The 21,412-nt window shown below is 38.9% G+C and overlaps 1 protein-coding gene across 1 annotated transcript in view; it reads left to right on the top strand.

The window, feature by feature from the left end:
• LOC126235965 (Fanconi anemia group A protein-like) overlaps positions 1–21,412 on the top strand; it is a 236,043-nt gene that overhangs the window by 158,473 nt on the left and 56,158 nt on the right. The window contains exons 17-19 of the mRNA XM_049944936.1: positions 5,582–5,761; positions 9,055–9,212; positions 15,837–16,050. Of these exons, the coding sequence (XP_049800893.1) occupies positions 5,582–5,761; positions 9,055–9,212; positions 15,837–16,050 (552 nt within the window). The remainder of the gene's footprint in view (positions 1–5,581; positions 5,762–9,054; positions 9,213–15,836; positions 16,051–21,412) is intronic.

The raw sequence follows: 21,412 nt of genomic DNA, 5'->3' as shown, positions 1-21,412 counted from the left end.
AACAACCAACCAACCAACCTATTATTATGTCATATCTGTTAAAGCACAATCAAATGGCAGTTTACCCTCGTAAAAAATATTGCATGTCTGTGGCTCAACACCATCAAAAACACTTTTCTGAATTAACAGATTACTACCATGAGTGAGTAGGAAAATAAATTCATTGCTTCAGCCAGTATAAGTAAGCTTTGATGAAGTAATAATTTATGTAATTAAGTAAATAAATGCACTCACAGACAACTAATGGAAGAAGTGGAGATTTAATAAACTATTAAAATGTAGATGTATATTGTGCTTCCATGTCCTAGAGACCTTTCTCCACAGGTTTCACAAAATATTATCCTTGTCTAAACTAAACTTTTGCTATGTCTCTAATGATCAGATACATAATAAGGAAAGTTCTGACAAAATGTAAATACTTTAAGAGGGAAGGAGACAATGCAATGAACAGCAGAAGCATTGAGTCGTCGGCAGGCACACAAAAAAGAATGAAGACTTTGCGAGTTTCCCACTATATCCTCATATCCTCGCACACCCGTAATATTTCCCAACCCCCCTCCCCCTGTGCATCAGCTGCAAAGGAGTGCTCTCTCACCACCCAGGACGAGCAGCTCAACCATGTCCTTCACCAAGGCTTTGAACCTCTATCACTGTGCCCAGAAATGAGGGACATCGTATCTATGACACCCCTACACCCTGTTACTGCAGGTGTGTCATCCCTGTGGAATGCTCAGGTGCTATTCACCCACCCCGCACATGGTACCCAGTCCTGCAGTCCTGTCATAGACTTATCTTATCCCTTTAGAGGCAGCATCACTTGTGTAAACAGCCAAGTCATGTACCACCTCTGGTGCAATTTCTGCACAGAATTTTTTGTGGCCATGACCACCAATCAGCTGTCCTCCAGAATGAATGGCTACCATCAAACTTTGGCCAAGAACAAAGTTGACCATTCAGTGGCACAACACACTGCTTGAGTTCAATGCCTGGTTCAGAATTCGTGCCAATTAGATCCTTCCCTCTAGCAACAGCTTTTTTGACATGCAAAGATGGAAGGTATACTTGTAGTACATCCTTTGCCCCTGTAGTCCTGGCCTCACTTTACTCTAACCCGCTGCCCCCAACATTTTCCCCTCTTTCTGTTCTGTCACCCACTCCCAATGAAATCTCCACTTCACCTTCACCATGCGCTGCATGATGTTTTCAGCACTGGTGCCCGTGTATTGTACACCTAGCCCATAGCCCATGAGCCTGATGAGATTAAAAAGCGTTCACATATGAAACTTTATTAAACAGAGTTAAATGCAATGAAAAAAAAAAAAATGAACTAACAAGGTGATGCACACAGATATACTAAGATGCAATTTTGACAGTACAAATTATGAACATTGTCCCATTTCAAAATGTAAAAGGATCTACTCATTTAGTCTCACAGTATATATGTATCAAATTCTAAAGCACAAATCTATTACAAAACATAATTATATAGTGTATCACAGATTTTAACTCAGTCAATAGATGAGAAAGAACTTCAGAAAGCACATCATCTTACATACTAAATTTATGACAAACAAAACACAATTATATAGTCATATAAATCTGCAAATAGATTTAAACTCGGTCTATAGATACGACGGAACTCTAGTAATCAAATCATCTTACACATTAAATTCATGACAAAACAAAACACAATAATGTAGTCTTATGAATCTGCATACATCGTGTATATTTTCTTTCAGACTAGGGATCACTAAGCATCCACGTTCAGAGGTTTTGTCTTCTATACAATATGTTAACAGTACTTGACATTTTAATACTTGTTTTGCTTACCAGTAGCTCCACTTATCTTTACACGTGCAATGGACATTTCCACAAAATTCTTACTACACTGGATCTTGTCTCTAAATTGGTCAGATTTCCCACAAATCAGACTACCTGTATCAATCAAACAGTTCCCTTCCCACTGATCATCATTAATCTTAATGTAAGGGCACACACAATCTGAATCATAATCTCTGTTATTAGACACTTCATGTAAAAGATCACTTTCAATTTCATCAAATGATACATCCACACTGTCTTCACAGAATTTTATCAACTTTACTGATATCATAGCAGTACTTCGGTTACTCATGTTGTCAGGTGAAGATTAAAACAATGAATGGATTCCATAGCACAACTAACATCACTTATTACAGAAGGAACACAAAATATACTACTGTCAAAATTACACTTCCTGCTTAGATCATTCCACTTCATTCCACCAATTTGGATACAAATTTTGACAAACCATAGCTAACTTATTCCAGAATGCACATTTATCTATGTTATCATCAATCTGGTCCCACACCAACTTCAAAAAGTTTCCAAATTTATTCTCTGGGCTTACAGATAATTCACCTTTACTGTTGGATCATTACTCTGCATGATATTAATGAAAGACTGCTTTGACTGGACTGGTATACTATGACTAACTTACATCATCACATACATCACTTACCTTATATGTATTGTCAACATCATTCACGAATAGCTGTGAAACTTCATTGTTCTTAAACTCCACAAATACCTGATAATCATAATCGTCGTCATCATCATCATCAAATTCTTCCAAAATTACTTCATCAAAAAAATCATCAACAACAAAAGTCTCATCTCCATCAAAGTCACTTACCTCACCTACACTCATTTGCAATAAGCTACCAGTCGCAGGCTTGCCAACCACAGTTATTTCACAGCTCTCATTCACATCTACATCAAAAATACCCTCTAGTTCAGATCCAATACAGTCATCACCTGATTTCTATACATCAATAACACTGTTTTATGACCAAGAAAAGAAATCATTAGTACATACTACATCAAAATTTTCACTATTCTCACATTCTGGTTTGTGATTAGTGCCTACATTACCATAATTAGACATAGTATCCCAAAACTTTTGATCAAAACATAAATGTGAAATCTGATATTCCTTCTGTTTAACTTCAGATACCTGTGTCATATTATTAACACTGCTATTATTGTCTAATTGCAAGTGTAAATTGGGGTTCCTGTTCTTGTTGTGTTTCCTCACCCCAAAACTGTGGACCTTCATTGAGGACTGTTTCTTTTATTAAACTGCCCATGGTTATCCCCATTATTCCTGTTCCGCTAATGTTCAAAATTTCTCTCTCTGTTAACATTTTGATCATGGTAGAAGTTACCATTACCTCTGTTTCTGTAGTTATTACCATTGTGATGTCTATCATTCCATTTGTTATGGTACATACTTCTTACCAATGCCCTACCCAGCTTGTCAACATATCGTAAAAATTGTTCAAGACAATCGTCAGGTCTGTGTACTAAATCCCACTGCAGCCTTACTGGTAATCTCCTTTTAAGCACATCAATCAATGTTGTTTCGTCAGATGGTTTGTCAAGACGTGTTATTCTCTTAAGTTGGTTCTTACAAAACTCTTTCAGAGTACCATCTCTAGTCCTATAATTAGGACTATTCAGGAATTCACTTTTAATTCTCCCTTGTTCAGCTTCCGACCAAAATTTATTTAAAACATTTTTAAAAACTTTGATATGTTCCCCACTGAGTTAAATTTAAATTTACCCAGATGTAAATTGTCTGAAGAAAAACGTTTGATTGGAGTGTTGGACCACGCAATACCATTGTTTTAATGCAGAATTTATACATTAGTTTGCATATTGTTTTCAACATGTAAATTTTTTTTATCTAAACTGCTAAAGTTTTGTTCAGTTTTTTTTTTCCGTTACTGTCTTCTGTTCAACTCTGATGTCATTAACATTCTTCGACTGTCTTACAGATTTGGCAATTAACTCAATTTTCAAAACAATAAATTTATTTTCTGAGACATCAACTTTTTCATCCCCACTTTCTAACCCCTCTGACAACCCATTTATTAGCTCTGAAACCTGATTAAGGAGTTGGTCCATTTGATCTTGCACCCTACCCAATTTGCTATTGTTATCTGTCTTCATTTCCTGTAGTTTTGCCAAAATTAACTGCAAAATATCAGTTTTTACTGTTTCTTTGCTGACTACACTTTCACTCAACTCAAACATATCCTGACTGGGTTCCACAGCTTTCACTCCTACATCACACCTGCCCTCACCTCTATTCTTCTTGTTAACAAGCACATGAATCCACAAACAAATTAACTTCACAAATAGTGTGTACTTACCTTCCTTATTTTGATGTCCCTCGTCGTAGTTGCAGTCCTCTTTCATTCTGTCCGGTCAGTCATTGTTGATAGTGCCTCATCACTATTGATACGACTTTGTTGGGCATTCCTTGGTTTTTTTTTTTTCTTCCCATGATCCAAAATTCATTTATATAAACTACAAATGGCACAAATCACTCTCCCTTCTTCTGCAACAGACACAACTTCATTATCAGTCAACTGATCCCAGACGACACTACCACTTGTAATCTACCTGACCCTCATTTGTTCATTCTCACTGACTTCAAAATAAAACTCTTTTACTAAGCTTAGGGAGGAGTAAGATTGACAATAAACTGTTTTACTTATCTTCTTTTCTCGTAGTTAGCTCCAGTACATCACATCTTGGGGCTGATCCTTGAAGCGGAGATTTTTGACATTGTAGGATCTCATGGTGCCAATTGACATAAATAGTGGTGTAATATTGCCTGACCAATTAATTTCTGTTTCTATAATTTTTATTCTTTCACATTTTTCTATGCAACACAATTTCCAATTCAAAACAAAAAATTACATTGTTATTGGCAAACATAAAAACATGTCCAATCACATCAGAAGCATGCCCACTACTCACACATTCTGCAGTACTAATAATATTCCAAAGAGTTTACAAACTTTCTTGGCAAATGACTTTCTATTAATGTGTTCCATTATTTTATAAATAAATCCAGAAGTAAACATAATAAATATCATCTGATTGCGCAGTTAATAATAGGAATTTTAAATGTGCCAGATATTTTGTAATTTCAAATGTTTCTAAAACAAAAGGAATTTTAACTGTACACACAGAGTTAGTACATATCGATTGTAGCAACGAAAATAAAGTAATTTGTTTTTATGGATTATAGCTTGAAATATACCACATCGTGTACAAAATCATATGAAAGTCTTCTAGAAAAACAGCTGAGATAATATTAACCTACAGAAGATTCGAAAATATTTTTGGTATCGATTACTTCTTTTGAGGAAAAGTAATGGTAGAGGAGGGTATCCCTTTACAACGTGCAGGCATTTGCGTGCATACATGTGCTTATTTCTAGCCTAACACATTAAAGGGTTTCTTCTGAAGGCCAGCAAAGATTTTTTTTTTTTTTCGCTAATAATGGGTGGTTGACCGTAATCTGCCTTTCCTTCCTCAGTTTTATCATAAAATAATTTGTAGGGGTGACATTTTAGGGTGTAGTTTGTTATTTTATTTGTCTTAACCCCTTCTCCTGTGTGTGTGTGTGTGTGTGTGTGTGTGTGTGTGTGTGTGTGTGTGTGTGTGTGTGTGTGTGTGTGTGTTTATAGACTCAATATGCACAGTTTCATTTTAGGTGACTTGTAATAAATCTGGATCTTTTCAGGTCATACAGTTATATTTAGAAGTTTTTGTTAACTGTATGTGGGCATGTTCAGAAGATTCCATGAAGAAGTGGCCCAAACAATATGTGTGCCTGCTACAATCATTTCCAGATCTTTGGAAATTACTATGCAATTCTGTTATTCAGTGGTGCCTGAGTGAAGAACAACTTCCTGATCATAAGGTAAGGAACTTTTCCTCCTTATCCATAGTAAATAATTATTTTTTACTGTGGGGTATACCTTTTATTAATGTTTCGGTCACCTGCACCTAATTATGTGGAAAAAGACACACACAAGAAAAATATCTCTACAGCGGACCATGATTAGTGTCTAGCATACAGTGGGAACTATGCAAAGAAAGCTGCTGTAATTGAAAATAATGAATATGATAGCATTGTTTTGCAAAACAAGCATGGCAGCACAGTAAAAGAAATTCTGTAGTAGCTTAAAATAAAGATGCAAGTGTAGCACTAAAATGTTTGGAGACAGTCATGTCTGCAATATTCCAATATAATATTGAGTTATTGCACCTATTGCAGTGTTTTCGTATAATGTTCATGAATTTTCCTGCATGATACAACTTCGTAGGTTGATATCAGGCTATGAATAGACTCACTGAATAACTTGTGCACTAAAAATATAAATAAAAAAAATTTTAAAAAAAAGGTGACACAAGAGAAAATGTTTTACGAAATGTGGACTGTGTCTAAATGGTCTTTGATAGACACAATGAGGGAAACTAGTGAAGTGTATCCTTGCTGTGACTGGAAATTCTGTGCGTCATCAGTAGTCACTGCAAGCAGCCAACACCTGCCTGCTCTAGTTCCATGATGAAAACTGAGGTGATAATGTTCACTGTAATAAAAACACCTGCATAGAACTTTGCTTATTGTGGAAAATTTGGATAGGAAATCGTATAACACCAACACTGAAGTCAAATAATTAGCTATTTATCATCACTAATTACAGTTAGCTATGCAAGAAGTGTGTAGGCGGTGCAGAGTGGCTCCGCAAATTTCAAATCCCATGGAGGTACAGTGCTACAACTGCTGACTGAGGAGAGGTGAGACAAGAAATGCCAAGTCAATCATACAAGCTACATTCCTCAATGTCGACCTTGGATGGTTCTCTCAATATCTCCTTACATATCAAACCAGCTAGCCAAGAACAATACCTTGCAATCAGCAGCTGCAACCCGTCCTATATGAAGTAGTCCTTTACAAACAGTGTAACTAAACGCGGTCATTGCATCAGTAGAGGTGAGCAGTTCTCCTAGTATGCTAAGGGTGTCACTGAGGTCTTTGCAGGGCAAAATTATCTTCCATGCCTTGTCCAAAAAAAGATTTCCGACAACTTGTAACCTACAGTACTCACTGACCACCCACAAAGTAGCAGCCACCCTTGTGACTCACAACCACACAATACTAGCAACTGACTCATGTTCTCTGCCAGGGTTTTGACTACCTCTTGCTGTGTCCTGAAATAAGAAATACCCTTCCCAGGACTCTCACAGTGGTGTTCCGCTGCCCATTAACCCACACAATATCACTTGTCTATCCTTTTATACTCCTGCTTCCAATCCCTTTACCCACGGATCATATCCCTGCAAAAGACACAGGTACAAGATGTATCCCATACTTCCTCCCACTACTACCTACTCCGGTCCTGTCACTGGCATTTCCTACCCCATCAAAGGTAGAGCTACCTGTCAGGTAACCCACATAGTCTTAACAACTTAACAGCAGTCACTGTGCAGCATTCTATTTGGGCATGACCACTAACGAAACTGCCTGCCTGCATGAAAGTTGTCCACCAAACTATGACCTTGAGACAGCTGGTCCACCCAGTTGCGGAGTATTTAATACAAGACAATGTGCTTAATCTCTGTGGCTGCTTCATAACCCTTGCCTTTTATAGTCTTCCCACTAACACCAGCTTTTCTGAATTGCACAATTGGAAACTCTCCCTGCAATATATCTTTCATTCCTGTAACCTCCCTTGTTTCAACCTTCCTTCATTAGTCTCTGTCCTCCATCTGTTTCACATAAGACTTTCGTCTCCACCCTCCACCCCCCCCCCCAACCACCCACCCCCCACACACACACAACCACCACCACCCCACTACCCATCTGCATAGTCCTTTCTCTCTTTTTGCTTATATTCTCCACCCCACAGTCCTGCTCCCACCATGTCTCTGCACACTGCCTGATACAGGCAGCACTACAACATCTTCCTGCACCCCTACCCTGCTATACCTTGAACTCTCTGTTTCACACATCTTCTGTACCTCACTTCCTTTTCCTGCTGAGATTGCTGCCCACCCAGTGGCACCACAGTGCCCCTAGACAACAATGATCATGTATTTGAAAGTTTTGTGTGTATGAATGTGTCATTGTTTGTCTCTCATCTACTGAAGGAATCTGTGGGAAAGCTGATATTTTACGAATGCCTACTTTTAAATGTGTCCTATTACATTCTTCCCCAGAAAGTCAAGAGGAATCATTTGAAAAATTTAAACAAGAAGACAAAGTTACACAAGCTCTGGATGAGAGAAACCCATATGTTGCAAGGATGCAGTTGTGATGACAAACATGAAATGGGAAGGTGTCATTTTTGCCTTCTCTCAACTTCGCAGCAGATGGATCCCTCTCATCCTGGGGTTTGTGTGACCTTCCTTTTCTTTTTAACCTTCCTCAACCTATGCCTCTACAAAGAGGCAGGTTATAGTTCCAGAAGGTAGAGTACTGTCATGTGCAGTACTTTTATATGCATCTATCTGCAGTGCAAAATTTTTCACTGACCAGAGATAATTGGCTAGCAATTTCGTAAATTTGAAAATGTAGAGGTTTCCAAACATTCCTATGAGAACACCTCTTGACCTGGGCGGCTAGATGGAGTACAGTGGCCTTCTTACATAAGGATTTTAAACAACTCACTAAATGTATCCAATAACTTATCTATATTTAAATTATTATAATGGTCAGATCATAAGTCTGAAGTGGAAAACAGGTACAATTTACCAGTTCTAAAAGCTTATCAAAAGTCCAAAATGAGTAATTGGAGACCAATTAGTGTCATGCCCATAATCTTTAAGCAAATGAAACATCTCGTATACTTATATTTGAGGAAGATTCTTAATTCAAAATATTGGTTTAATTATGAGCAGCAGACCCTCAGAAATGGCTATCATTGTGGGAGACATTTATCAGCAGCATGTCAAGATTGTGGATTAGTTGCCAGCATCTGTTTTAATAGACTTCATTAAAGCCTTTCGCATTGTACCTTATAGCAGAGTAACTGAAAAAGCTGGTGAATGTTAGTGTATATAGTAGAGTTGTATCAAGCATAAGCTTTGTTGAAAGGCTTGTGAATCCTCCTTTTTTAAGACAGCTTTAGAAGATGATGGGCTCCAGTCTTTCCCTTGTATGTGAATTCTTGCATCAGGTATATTTTTCAGTTTTTTTTCTTTTTCCAGGTTCGAGCAGCAGCTGTTTTGTTGTATCTAATAGAATCATTTGGGCCAAGCTTTTCTAAGTTACCAGTAGAGGACTCTGCAGAGTGCACAACAGTGGCACAGTATGTTGCTGATAGGATCCCTCTCAGAGACGCGAAAGACATGATACATTGCATAAGGTGAATTTTAATTTTATTCTTAAATTCCACCTTGTGTTTCAGTATTGTTTGTTTATAAATTGTACCCTTGCTTTTAACTATGCTTTCCTGTTGCACCACATATGTTTCATGATATTTAGATTGTTTGTATTCTCACATTTTGTTGGATTCAAAGAGAAAAACTGGAATTTGAGTAATTTATTTGAAGATTGCAATTTTTATTTGTCATTTGATAATGATGTATTCATCCAATAAATCCCTGAGAAAAACAACTGCTTCATAGAGATGAGTAATAACGGTTATGTGGCTGTTGCTATGTGCATTGTGAACTTCCCTTGTTTCATATTCCAGCAACAACCTCACAGTATATTCATTATCTTATGAACTGTATTTTTTACTGTCAAAGATGCTTCCAAAAATATGCTAATAAGAGAAATATTAATATAAACTCTGCATAGAGTTATCATGCAAGTGACCACATTGTCATAGCAGACATGCACGGCACAAGTTGTCATAGTCAACAACAATGAGCTGAAGAACCCATACTGCGTGCGATGACAGAAGCACCTCATGCTTGATAACAATAAAGCCACTTGTTCATTTCAACTATTTTCTGTCATAGTTCTCGAGCATTTAGAATTTTACAGAACAGATTTCCTTAATTGTTTTAAAAGCAAAATGCTTACTGTATTCATCAAACATCAGCAAATACTTGAGATAGGCTCTACATCAGGTATCTTTCATACATAAATATCACACATAACACCAGAGGTAGAGAATAGCACTGTGTCTAAGCAGCAAACATACTGAAAACTTTGGATCAAGGCAGTCAGGTAGATGCAGTATTCCTGATTTCCGAAAAGCATTTAACTCAGTACCATACCTATACTTATTGGCAAAAGTTTGATCATATGAGATATCAAGTGAAATTTGTGACTGGATTGAGGACTTTTTGGTAGGGAGTATGCAGCATGTTTTCTTTGCTGAAGAGTCATTGCCAGATGTAGAAGAAATATTGTGTATGCCCCGGGAAAGTGTTTTGGGACCCTTGCTGTTCATATTGTATATTAATGACCTTATAAATAATGTTAATCATAACCTCACACTTTCTGCAGATGATGCAGTTGCTTGTAATGAAGTGCTGTCTGAAAGAGGCTACATATATACTCAGCCAGATATTGATAAGATTTCAAAGTGGTGCAAAGATTGACAACTTGTTTTAATTGTTCAGAAATGTAAAATTGTGCACTTACAAAATGAAAAAAAGAAACATAGTATCCTATGACTATAATATCAGTTAGTCACAGTTGGAATTAGTCAGCTGATACAAATAACTGGGTGTAACACTTTGTAGGTGTGTGAAATGGAATGATCACAAAGTCTCAGGCGCAGGTAATGCAGATGGTAAACTTCAGTTTATTGGTAGAATACTGGGGAAGTGCAATCAATCTACAAAGAAGATCACTTACAGATTGTCCAAGTGACCCTTCTAGAATATTGCTAAAGTGTGTGGGGCCCACACTAAATAGGACTAACATGGGATACTGAACATATACGAGAAGGGCAGTTTGAATGGCCACAGGTTTGTTTGATCTGTGGGAGGCTGCAGCAGAGATGCTGAAGAAGCTGAACTGATTGACCCTTGAAGATAGACATAAATTATCCTGAAAAAGTCTGCTAACCGAGTTTCAAGGACCAGCAATAAATGATGACTCTAAGAATATACCACAACCGCATTCATATCTCTGTCATTAGGATCATGGGGAAAAGGTTAGAATATTTATAGTATTCACCGAGGCATTCAGTCAGTCATTCTTCCTGCACTCCATATGTGAATGGAACTGGAAGAAACCCTAATAACTGGTACAGTGGGACATACCGTCTGCCTTGCTCTTCATGGTTGTTTGCTGTGTGAGATGGTGCAGTGGTTAAGAAACTGAACTCACATTCAGGAGGATGACAGTTCAAGTCCCTCCCCCTCCTGCCATCCAGATTTAGCTTTCCCATGTCAGTTGAGGCAAATCCTTTTAAGGTCCCTTTGAAAAAAACACAGCTTATTTCCTTCCACATCTTTACCAGATCTGAGGTTGAACTCTGTCTCTAACATCCTTGTCCTCTGTGGAACATTAAACCCTAATCTCCCTTCCTTTAAAGATATTTGAAGAAAACCATCAGCATATAACCTGAAGAGCTAAACCATTATTACCACCTGACTAATAGTGTTTCAATTCAACTTTGGAATGTAATAGAAGAGTGATTCTACATAGCATGGATTTTTTAGTAGTTTCCAGAGGTATGTGGCACCAAAAGTCTATGCACAGGTCTACAATTCCTTAATATTCTTCCAACGAATTTCAGCCTGGCCTTCATTTTTCCTACAAGCAGTTTTATCTGGTCATTCCACTTTAGGGCATTCTGAACAGTTACTCTTGGGTGTTTTACAGTTGTTAATGTTTCCACTGATTTATTGCCGTTATGTGATGGATCTATTTGCCTATCTATGCTCAGTATGCTACATTTATTTACATTCAGTATCAACTGCTAGCTCTTGAACCAAATGTTGATTCTCTGCAGGTCTTCCTGAATTTTGCTACAGTCTCTGGCACTAACCTTCCTATGAACAGCCCGATGGAGCTTCTGATGTTATCCACTGCCTTCTTTATGTATATACTGTAAAAAGCAACAACACTTTAACACTCTCATGGGGTACAACTGAAATTACTTGTACATTTGTAAATTTTATCCTGCTAAGGACAGGATGCCTTACTGTATTCGCTAGGAAGTCCTTAATTAGTCATAAATATAGTCAGATATTCAATAAGTTGATACTGAACAAGGTTGCGCATTGGTCAGCACTCTATCCAGATTTAGGTTTTCCATTATTTCCTAAATCACTCCAGGCAAATGCTGGGATGATTCCTTTGAAAGGCACAGCCGATTTCATCCCCATCCTTGACATGATCTGAGCTTATGCTCCGTCTCAAATGATCTTGATGTCAACAGGACATTAAACCCAATTTTACTTCTCTCTTCCTTCAGTAAGCTCATATTTTGTTCACTAAACAGTAGAGCAAAACAATATTGAATTCTTTTTGCAAGTCAAGGAATACATTAGCAATCGGCACCATCGCCTGTAGCACTCTGGATCTCATGGACATACAGAGCCATTCTCACAGCTTCCCCTTCTCACTTGATGTACGCTTTGCCAGTGGTGCTGATGTAGTACATGGTACTGGCAAGGTGAGTAGATTGGCCCACTGATTTGGGTTAGAGGTGTACAGTAAGAATGCTTGGAAAAAAGCACAATATTCATCTGCAAATCTTATGGAAAGGAAGGTTGCATCCTGACTCTTCTTATCAGTATATAGTCTTGTCTAGTGTACTGGAGGGAGAGAAGGAAACGTAGTAGGTGAATATGGATTGGGGCTAAGAAATGAAAGAGGAAGCCGCCTGGTAGAATTTTGCACAGAGCACAACTTAATCATAGCTAACACTTGGTTTAAGAATCATGATAGAAGGTTGTATACATGGAAGAACCCTGGAGATACTAAAAGGTATCAGATAGATTATATAATGGTAAGACAGAGATTTAGGAACCAGGTTTTAAATTGTAAGACATTTCCAGGGGCAGATGTGGACTCTGACCACAATCTGTTGGTTATGACCTGTAGATTAAAACTGAAGAAACTGCAAAAAGGTGGGAATTTAAGGAGATGGGACCTGGATAAACTGAAAGAACCAGAGGTTGTACAGAGTTTCAGGGAGAGCATAAGGGAACAATTGACAGGAATGGGGGAAAGAAATACAGTAGAAGAAGAATGGGTAGCTTTGAGGGATGAAGTAGTGAAGGCAGCAGAGGATCAAGTAGGTAAAAAGACGAGGGCTAGTAGAATCCTTGGGTAACAGAAGAAATATTGAATTTAATTGATGAAAGGAGAAAATATAAAAATGCAGTAAATGAAGCAGGCAAAAAGGAATACAAACGTCTCAAAAATGAGATCGACAGGAAGTGCAAAATGGCTAAGCAGGGATGGCTAGAGGACAAATGTAAGGATGTAGAGGCTTATCTCACTGGGAGTAAGATAGATACTGCCTACAGGAAAATTAAAGAGACCTTTGGAGATAAGAGAACCACTTGTATGAACATCAAGAGCTCAGATGGCAACCCAGTTCTAAGCAAAGAAGGGAAAGCAGAAAGGTGGAAGGAGTATATAGAGGGTCTATACAAGGGCGATGTACTTAACGACAATATTATGGAAATGGAAGAGGATGTAGATGAAGATGAAATGGGAGATACGATACTGCGTGAAGAGTTTGACAGAGCACTGAAAGACCTGAGTCGAAACAAGGCCCCCGGAGTAGACAACATTCCATTGGAACTACTGACGGGCTTGGGAGAGCCAGTCCTGACAAAACTCTACCATCTGGTGAGCAAGATGTATGAGACAGGCGAAATACCCTCAGACTTCAAGAAGAATATATTAATTCCAATCCCAAAGAAAGCAGGTGTTGACAGATGTGAAAATTACCGAACAATCAGTTTAATAAGCCACAGCTGCAAAATACTAACACGAATTCTTTACAGACGAATGGAAAAACTAGTAGAAGCCAACCTCGGGGAAGATCAGTTTGGATTCCGTAGAAATGTTGGAACACGTGAGGCAATACTGACCTTATGACTTATCTTAGAAGAAAGATTAAGGAAAGGCAAACCTACATTTCTAGCATTTGTAGACTTAGAGAAAGCTTTTGACAATGTTGACTGGAATACTCTCTTTCAAATTCTAAAGGTGGCATGGGTAAAATACAGGGAGCGAAAGGCTATTTACAATTTGTACAGAAACCAGATGGCAGTTATAAGAGTCGAGGGACATGAAAGGGAAGCAGTGGTTGGGAAGGGAGTAAGACAGGATTGTAGCCTCTCCCCGATGTTATTCAATCTGTATATTGAGCAAGCAGTAAAGGAAACAAAAGAAAAATTTGGAGTAGGTATTAAAATCCATGGAGAAGAAATAAAAACTTTGAGGTTCGCCGATGACATTGTAATTCTGTCAGAGACAGCAAAGGACTTGGAAGAGCAGTTGAACGGAATGGATGGTGTCTTGAAGGGAGGATATAAGATGAACATCAACAAAAGCAAAACGAGGATAATGGAATATAGTCGAATTAAGTCGGGTGATGTTGAGGGTATTAGATTAGGAAATGAGACACTTAAAGTAGTAAAGGAGTTTTGCTATTTGGGGAGCAAAATAACTGATGATGGTCGAAGTAGAGAGGATATAAAATGGCGTTTCTGAAGAAGAGAAATTTGTTAACATCGAGTATAGATTTAAGTGTCAGGAAGTCTTTTCTAAAAGTATTTGTATGGAGTGTAGCCATGTATGGAAGTGAAACATGGACGATAAATAGTTTGGACAAGAAGAGAATAGAAGCTTTCGAAATGTGGTGCTACAGAAGAATGCTGAAGATTAGATGGGTAGATCACATAACTAATGAGGAGGTACTGAATAGGATTGGGGAGAAGAGGAGTTTATGGCACAACTTGACCAGAAGAAGGGATCGGTTGGTAGGACATGTTCTGAGGCATCAAGGGATCACCAATTTAGTATTGGAGGGCAGCGTGGAGGGTAAAAATCGTAGGGGGAGACCAAGAGATGCATACACTAAGCAGATTCAGAAGGATGTAGGTTGCAGTAGGTACTGGGAGATGAAGAAGCTTGCACAGGATAGAGTAGCATGGAGAGCTGCATCAAACCAGTCTCAGGACTGAAGACCACAACAACAACAACAACAACAACAACAACAACAACAACATAGTGTACTGGCCAAGTTGCTTGCACTGACTGCTTACTGTGTTTCTAGCAGCTACTTGACAGAGTGTTTATATGACTAAAATGCTCCGGGATTTGCCTGTAGTGCCATGTATGAAAACTAGACTTCTTAATGTATGTCTCTGTGGGAATTTGTTATGAAAACTGTCGACAGTGTAATCTGACTATGTTTTTCAAATGAAACCGCTTGTGAGCTAGTAAACGTGTGTCACTATAGCTGTGGTGATTTCTTATTTTTCTTATTGCTGGTGCTCCCCAACATTACACTGGATGCCATTGCTAAATCTCAACATTTCTATGGAGCATGTGCTGGTGGAAGACTCAGGAGGACACTGTTTGTGTTAATACAAAAGCTAAATTGCGGAAAGATGAGGAACAGAATTTAACCACAAGAAAGTGGAAACCAACAGTCTTCATCACCGCGTAACATTACACCCTTGTGTGCTTATGGTAAAAGTTGTCCACAACCTGCATGTTAGATACCTAATCAACAGGGACATTGCATGTCATGTCTTGTGATCTGCTGCTGACTGTGTTAACATCACAAACTGACTGCAGAGGACAACAAACAGGTGCACACACACACACACACACACACACACACACACACACACATTCCTCAACTGTGAGAAAGAAAGACAGAGAGAGAATGAATTCTCAAAAGCTAACCTATGTTACATATTTGTCTGCAAGTTAGGGGTTGCCTTTCTGCATTTCCTATTTGTCATTTCCATCCTCTCATTGTTGTAATATTCCATTTTAACAAGGGACACATTGTCTGTTGTGTGAAGTTGACTGTTGCATTTCTTTACAGGCTAGCTGAACAGTACATGCGATATGCTGAATTTACATGGGAACTAAAGGCTGATATTGATGATGCAGCAACCAGTTTGTGTCTGTTGCAAGTGGTGCCCGCTGTTCTTGTAAAGAAATTTTTATTTGCGCAACAAAGACTGGATTCTGAAAAGTTACCCCCCTTGTCGTGGAAACCTTCCAAGTTTTGGGCACAGTTCATACATAATAATCAGGCATGTACATCAGTCTGTTATGTATCATTTAAAATAGGGGGCACAATAAATAACAATCATAATAATAATAATATAGTTTTACCAAAAACAGATAATAGTCACATTATAACTAAAACATCAACAGGCTAGTGTCAAAGATTGTAGTATTCTTAGTTTCTTTATGCTCAGATATCTGGTTGTTTGTCAAATTGTTGTAATATGAGCTTTATATCATGCTTTCAACTGACAAAACACTAAGTATTTATGCTGTTAATTTCTCAGCATTTGAAAATGAGTGCCAGCTGTGTAAAGTTAACAAATCCTGTCCTTGTTCATACTTCTGCGCTATTGGCCATTAAAATTGCTACACCACAAAGATGACATGCTACAGGCGCAAAATTTAACCGGCAGGAAGAAGATGCTGTGATATGCAAATGATTAGCTTTCCAGAGCATTCACACAAGGTTGGAACCGGTGGCGACACCTACAACGTGCTGACATGAGGAAAGTTTCCAGTCGATTTCTCATAGACAAACAGCAGTTGACCGGCGTTGCTGGTGAAATGTTGTTGTGATGCCTCGTGTAAGGAGGAAAAATGCGTACCATCACGTTTCCTACTTTGATAAAGTTCGGATTGTAGCCTATCACGATTGTGGTTTATTGTATCACGATATTGCTGCTCGCGTTGGTCGTGATCCAAAGACTGTTAGCAGAATATGGAATCGGTGGTTTCAGGAGGGTAATATGGAACGCCGTGTTGGATCCCAACGACCTCGTATCACTAGCAGTCGAGATGACAGGCATCTTATCCGCATGGCTGTAACGGATCGTGCAGCCATGTCTCGATCCCTGAATCAACAGATAGGGATGTTTGCAAGACAACAACCATCTGCACAAACAGTTCGATGACGTTTGCAGCAACATGGACTATCAGCTCGGAGACCATGGCTGCAGTTGCCCTTGACGCTGCATCACAGACAGGAGCGCCTGTGATGGTGTACTCAACGACGAACCTGGGTGCACGAATGGCAAAACATCATTTTTTCGGATGAATCCAGGTTCTCTTTACAGCATCATGATGGTTACATCCGTGTTTGGTGACATCTCAGTGAACACACATTGGAAGTCTGTATTCGTCATCGCCATACTGGCATATCACCCGGTGTGATGGTATAGGCTGCCATTGGTTACACGTCTCAGTCACCTCTTGTTCGCATTGACGGCACTTTGAACAGTGGATGTTACATTTCAGATGTGTTACGACCCGTGGCTCTACCCTTCATTCGATCCCTGCGAAACCCTACATTTCAGCAGGATAATGCACGACCGCATGTTTCAGGTCCTGTGCAGGCCTTTCTGGATACAGAAAATGTTCAACTGCTGCCCTGGCCAGCACATTCTCCAGATCTCTCACCAATTGAAAACGTCTGGTCAATGGTGGCCGAGCAACTGGCTCATCACAATATGCCAGTCACTACTCTTGATGAACTGTGGTATCATGTTGAAGCTACATGGGCAGCTGGACCTGTACACGCCATCCAAGCTCTGTTTGACTCAATGCCCAGGTGTATCAAGGCCGTTATTACGGCCAGAGGTGGTTGTTCTGGGTACTGATTTCTCAGGATCTATGCACCCAAATTGTGTGAAAATGTAATCACATGTCAGTTCTAGTATAATATATTTGTCGAATTAATACCCGTTTATCAGCTGCATTTCTTCTTGGTGTAGTAATTTTAATGGCCAGTAGTGTATTTACTGTTATTGATTTCACTTACTGACAAATAATCCATTGTTGTAGTGCCCATATTAGTATATTTGATGTGATGTCAGAAGAGTAAAATACTTATTTCTTGTATCCCTGTTTATTTTTTTTTTAATTTACTTTTGTAGTCAAACAAATATTTTATTGTTATTTCTGTCCTTGTGCAACACTACTGTATTTTCATATTGAAATTCCACTATAAAAGAGGCAGACAGTATTACATTAGGGGCACCATGTTAATAGCGAATGGTAACAGGGTTTGGATACCGAGAGAAAACAAAGATGTATACTTGATGCTTATAAGGTGGTGGGAGTAGAAGTTTAAAATATGAAACAGACCCTGAACCATATGATGTCATTTAGCCTGATAGTGGAATGGAGCTGCCAGAAGCTGCTCAACTCACCTTCCCTTGTATGGATCATTTCAGCCCTCTTCTGAAAGGTTCTGGATATTACTACTTCGTCTATACAAACAGAACACCATGCCAACCCTGGCAGTGAGTAGTTTTACTTCTGAAGATGACGACAGAGACAGCTGTTGAAAGCTCTTGAGTTTACTTGAGTTGATCTGGCTGGAATAACTGAGATGATATATTCATCGCTGCATCAATTTTCTGTTTCATTTCTTATTATGTTAGGAATACATTGAAGTAGACATACATATAATACATCATTCATATAATGAAGATAAATATTATTTGTTTTGTTGTTGTCTTCAGTCCTGAGACTGGTTTGATGCACCTCTCCATGCTACTCTATCCTGTGCAAGCTTCTTCATCTCCCAGTACTTACTGCAACCTACATCCTTCTGAATCTGCTTAGTGTATTCATCGCTTGGTCTCCCTCTACGATTTTACCCTCCACGCTGCCCTCCAATACTAAATTTGTGATCCCTTGATGCCTCAGAACTTGTCCTACCAACCGGTCCCTTCTTCTTGTCAAGTTGTGCTACAAACTCGTCTTCTCCCCAATTCTATTCAATACCTCCTCATTAGTTATGTGATCTACCCATCTAATCTTCAGCATTCTTCTGTAGCACCACATTTCGAAAGCTTCTATTCTCTTCTTGTCCAAACTATTTATCGTCCATGTTTCACTTCCATACATGGCTACACTCCATACAAATACTTTCAGAAACGACTTCCTGACACTTAAATCTATACTTGATGTTAACAAATTTCTCTTCTTCAGAAACGCTTTCCTTGCCATTGCCAGTCTACATTTTATATCCTCTCTACTTCGACCATGATCAGTTATTTTGCTCCCCAAATAGCAAAACTCCTTTACTACTTTAAGTGTCTCATTACCTAATCTAATTCCCTCAGCAGCACCCGACTTAATTCGACTACATTCCATTATCCTTGTTTTGCTTTAGTTGATGTTCATCTTATATCCTCCTTTCAAGACACTGTCCATTCCGTTCAACTGCTCTTCCAAGTCCTTTGCTGTCTCTGACAGAATTACAATGTCATCGGCGAACCTCAAAGTTTTTATTTCTTCTCCATGGACTTTAATACCTACTCCGAATTTTTCTTTTGTTTCCTGTACTGCTTGCTCAATATACAGATTGAATAACATCGGGGACAGACTACAACCCTGTCTCATTCCCTTCCCAACCGCTGCTTCCCTTTCATGCCCCTCGACTCTTATAACTGCCATCTGGTTTGTGTACAAATTGTAAATAGCCTTTCGCTCCCTGTATTTTACCCATGCCACCTTTAGAATTTGAAAGAGAGTATTCCAGTCAACATTGTCTAAAGCTTTCTCTAAGTCTACAAATGCTAGAAATGTAGGTTTGCCTTTCCTTAATATATTTTCTAAGATAAGTCATAGGTCAGTATTGCCTCATGTGTTCCAACATTTCCGTGGAATCCAAACTGATCTTCGCCGAGGTCAGCTTCTACCAGTTTTTCCATTCGTCTGTAAAGAATTCGCATTAGTATTTTGCAGCTGTGACTTATTAAACTAAGAGTTCGGTAATTTTCACATCTGTCAACACCTGCTTTCTTTGGGATTGGAATTATTATATTCTTCTTGAAATCTGAGGGTATTTCGCCTGTCTCATACATCTTGCTCACCAGATGGTAGTGTTTTGTCAGGACTGGCTCTCCGAAGGCCGTCAGTAGTTCCAATGGAATGTTGTCTACTCCGGGGGCCTTGTTTCGACTCAGGTCTTTCAGTGCTCTGTCAAACTCTTCACGCAGTATCGTATCTCCCATTTCAACATCATCTACATCCTCTTCCATTTCCATAATATTGTCGTTAAGTACATCGCCCTTGTATAGACCCTCTATATACTCCATCCACCTTTCTGCTTTCACTTTTGTGCTTAGAACTGGGTTTCCATCTGAGCTCTCGATATTCATACAAGTGGTTCTCTTATCTCCAAAGGTCTCTTTAATTTTCCTGTAGGCAGTATCTATCTTACCCCTAGTGAGGTAAGCCTCTACATCCTTACATTTGTCCTCTCGCCATCCCTGCTTAGCCATTTTGCACTTCCTGTCGATCTCATTTTTGAGATGTTTGTATTCCTTTTTGACTGCTTCATTTACTGCATTTTTATATTTTCTCCTTTCATCAATTAAATTCAGTATTTCTTCTGTTACCCAATGATTTCTACTAGCCCTCGTCTTTTTTACCTACTTGATCCTCTGCTGCCTTCACTACTTCATCCCTCAGAGCTACCCATTCTTCTTTCACTGTATTTCTTTCCCCCATTCCTGTCAATTATTCCCTTATGCTCTCCCTGAAACTCTGTACAACCTCTGTTTTAGTCAGTTTATCCAGGTCCCATCTCCTTAAATTCCCACCTGTTTGCAGTTTCTTCAGTTTTAATCTACAGTTCATAACCAATAAATTGTGGTCAGAGTCCACATCTGCCCCTGGAAATGTCTTACAATTTAAAACCTGGTTCCTAAATCTCTGTCTTACCATTACATAATCTATCTGAAACCTGTCAGTATCTCCGGGCTTCTTCCATGTATACAGCCTTCTTTTATGATTCTTGAACCAAGTGTTAGCTATGATTAAGTTATGCGCTGTGCAAAATTCTACCAGACGGCTTCCTCTTTCATTTCTCTCTCCCAATCCACATTCACCCACTATGTTTCCTTCTCTCCCTTTTCCGACTCTCGAATTCCAGTCACACATGACTATTAAATTTTCGTCTCCCTTCACTACCTGAATAATTTCTTTTATCTCATCATACATTTAATCAATTTCTTCATCATCTGCAGAGCTAGTTGGCATATAAACTTGTACTACTGTAGTAGGCATGGGCTTCATGTCTATCTTGGCCACAATAATGAGTTCACTATGCTGTTGGTAGTAGCTTACCCGCACTCCTATTTTTTTATTCATTATTAAACCTACTCCTGCATTACCCCTATTTGATTTTGTATTTATAACCCTGTATTCACCTGACCAAAAGTCTTGTTCCTCCTGCCACCTGACTTCACTAATTCCCACTATATCTAACTTCAACCTATCCATTTCCCTTTTTAAATTTTCTAATCTACCTGCCCGATTAAGGGATCTGACATTCCACGCTCCGATCCGTAGAACGCCAGTTTTCTTTCTCCTGATAACGACGGCCTCTTGAGTAGTCCCTGCCCGGAGATC

The sequence above is a fragment of the Schistocerca nitens genome, chromosome 2 (genome assembly GCF_023898315.1).
Source record: "Schistocerca nitens isolate TAMUIC-IGC-003100 chromosome 2, iqSchNite1.1, whole genome shotgun sequence".
Classification (NCBI taxonomy): Eukaryota; Metazoa; Arthropoda; class Insecta; order Orthoptera; family Acrididae; genus Schistocerca; species Schistocerca nitens.
Note: the sequence above shows the minus strand (reverse complement) of the source record. Positions and strands in the feature narration are given on the sequence as shown.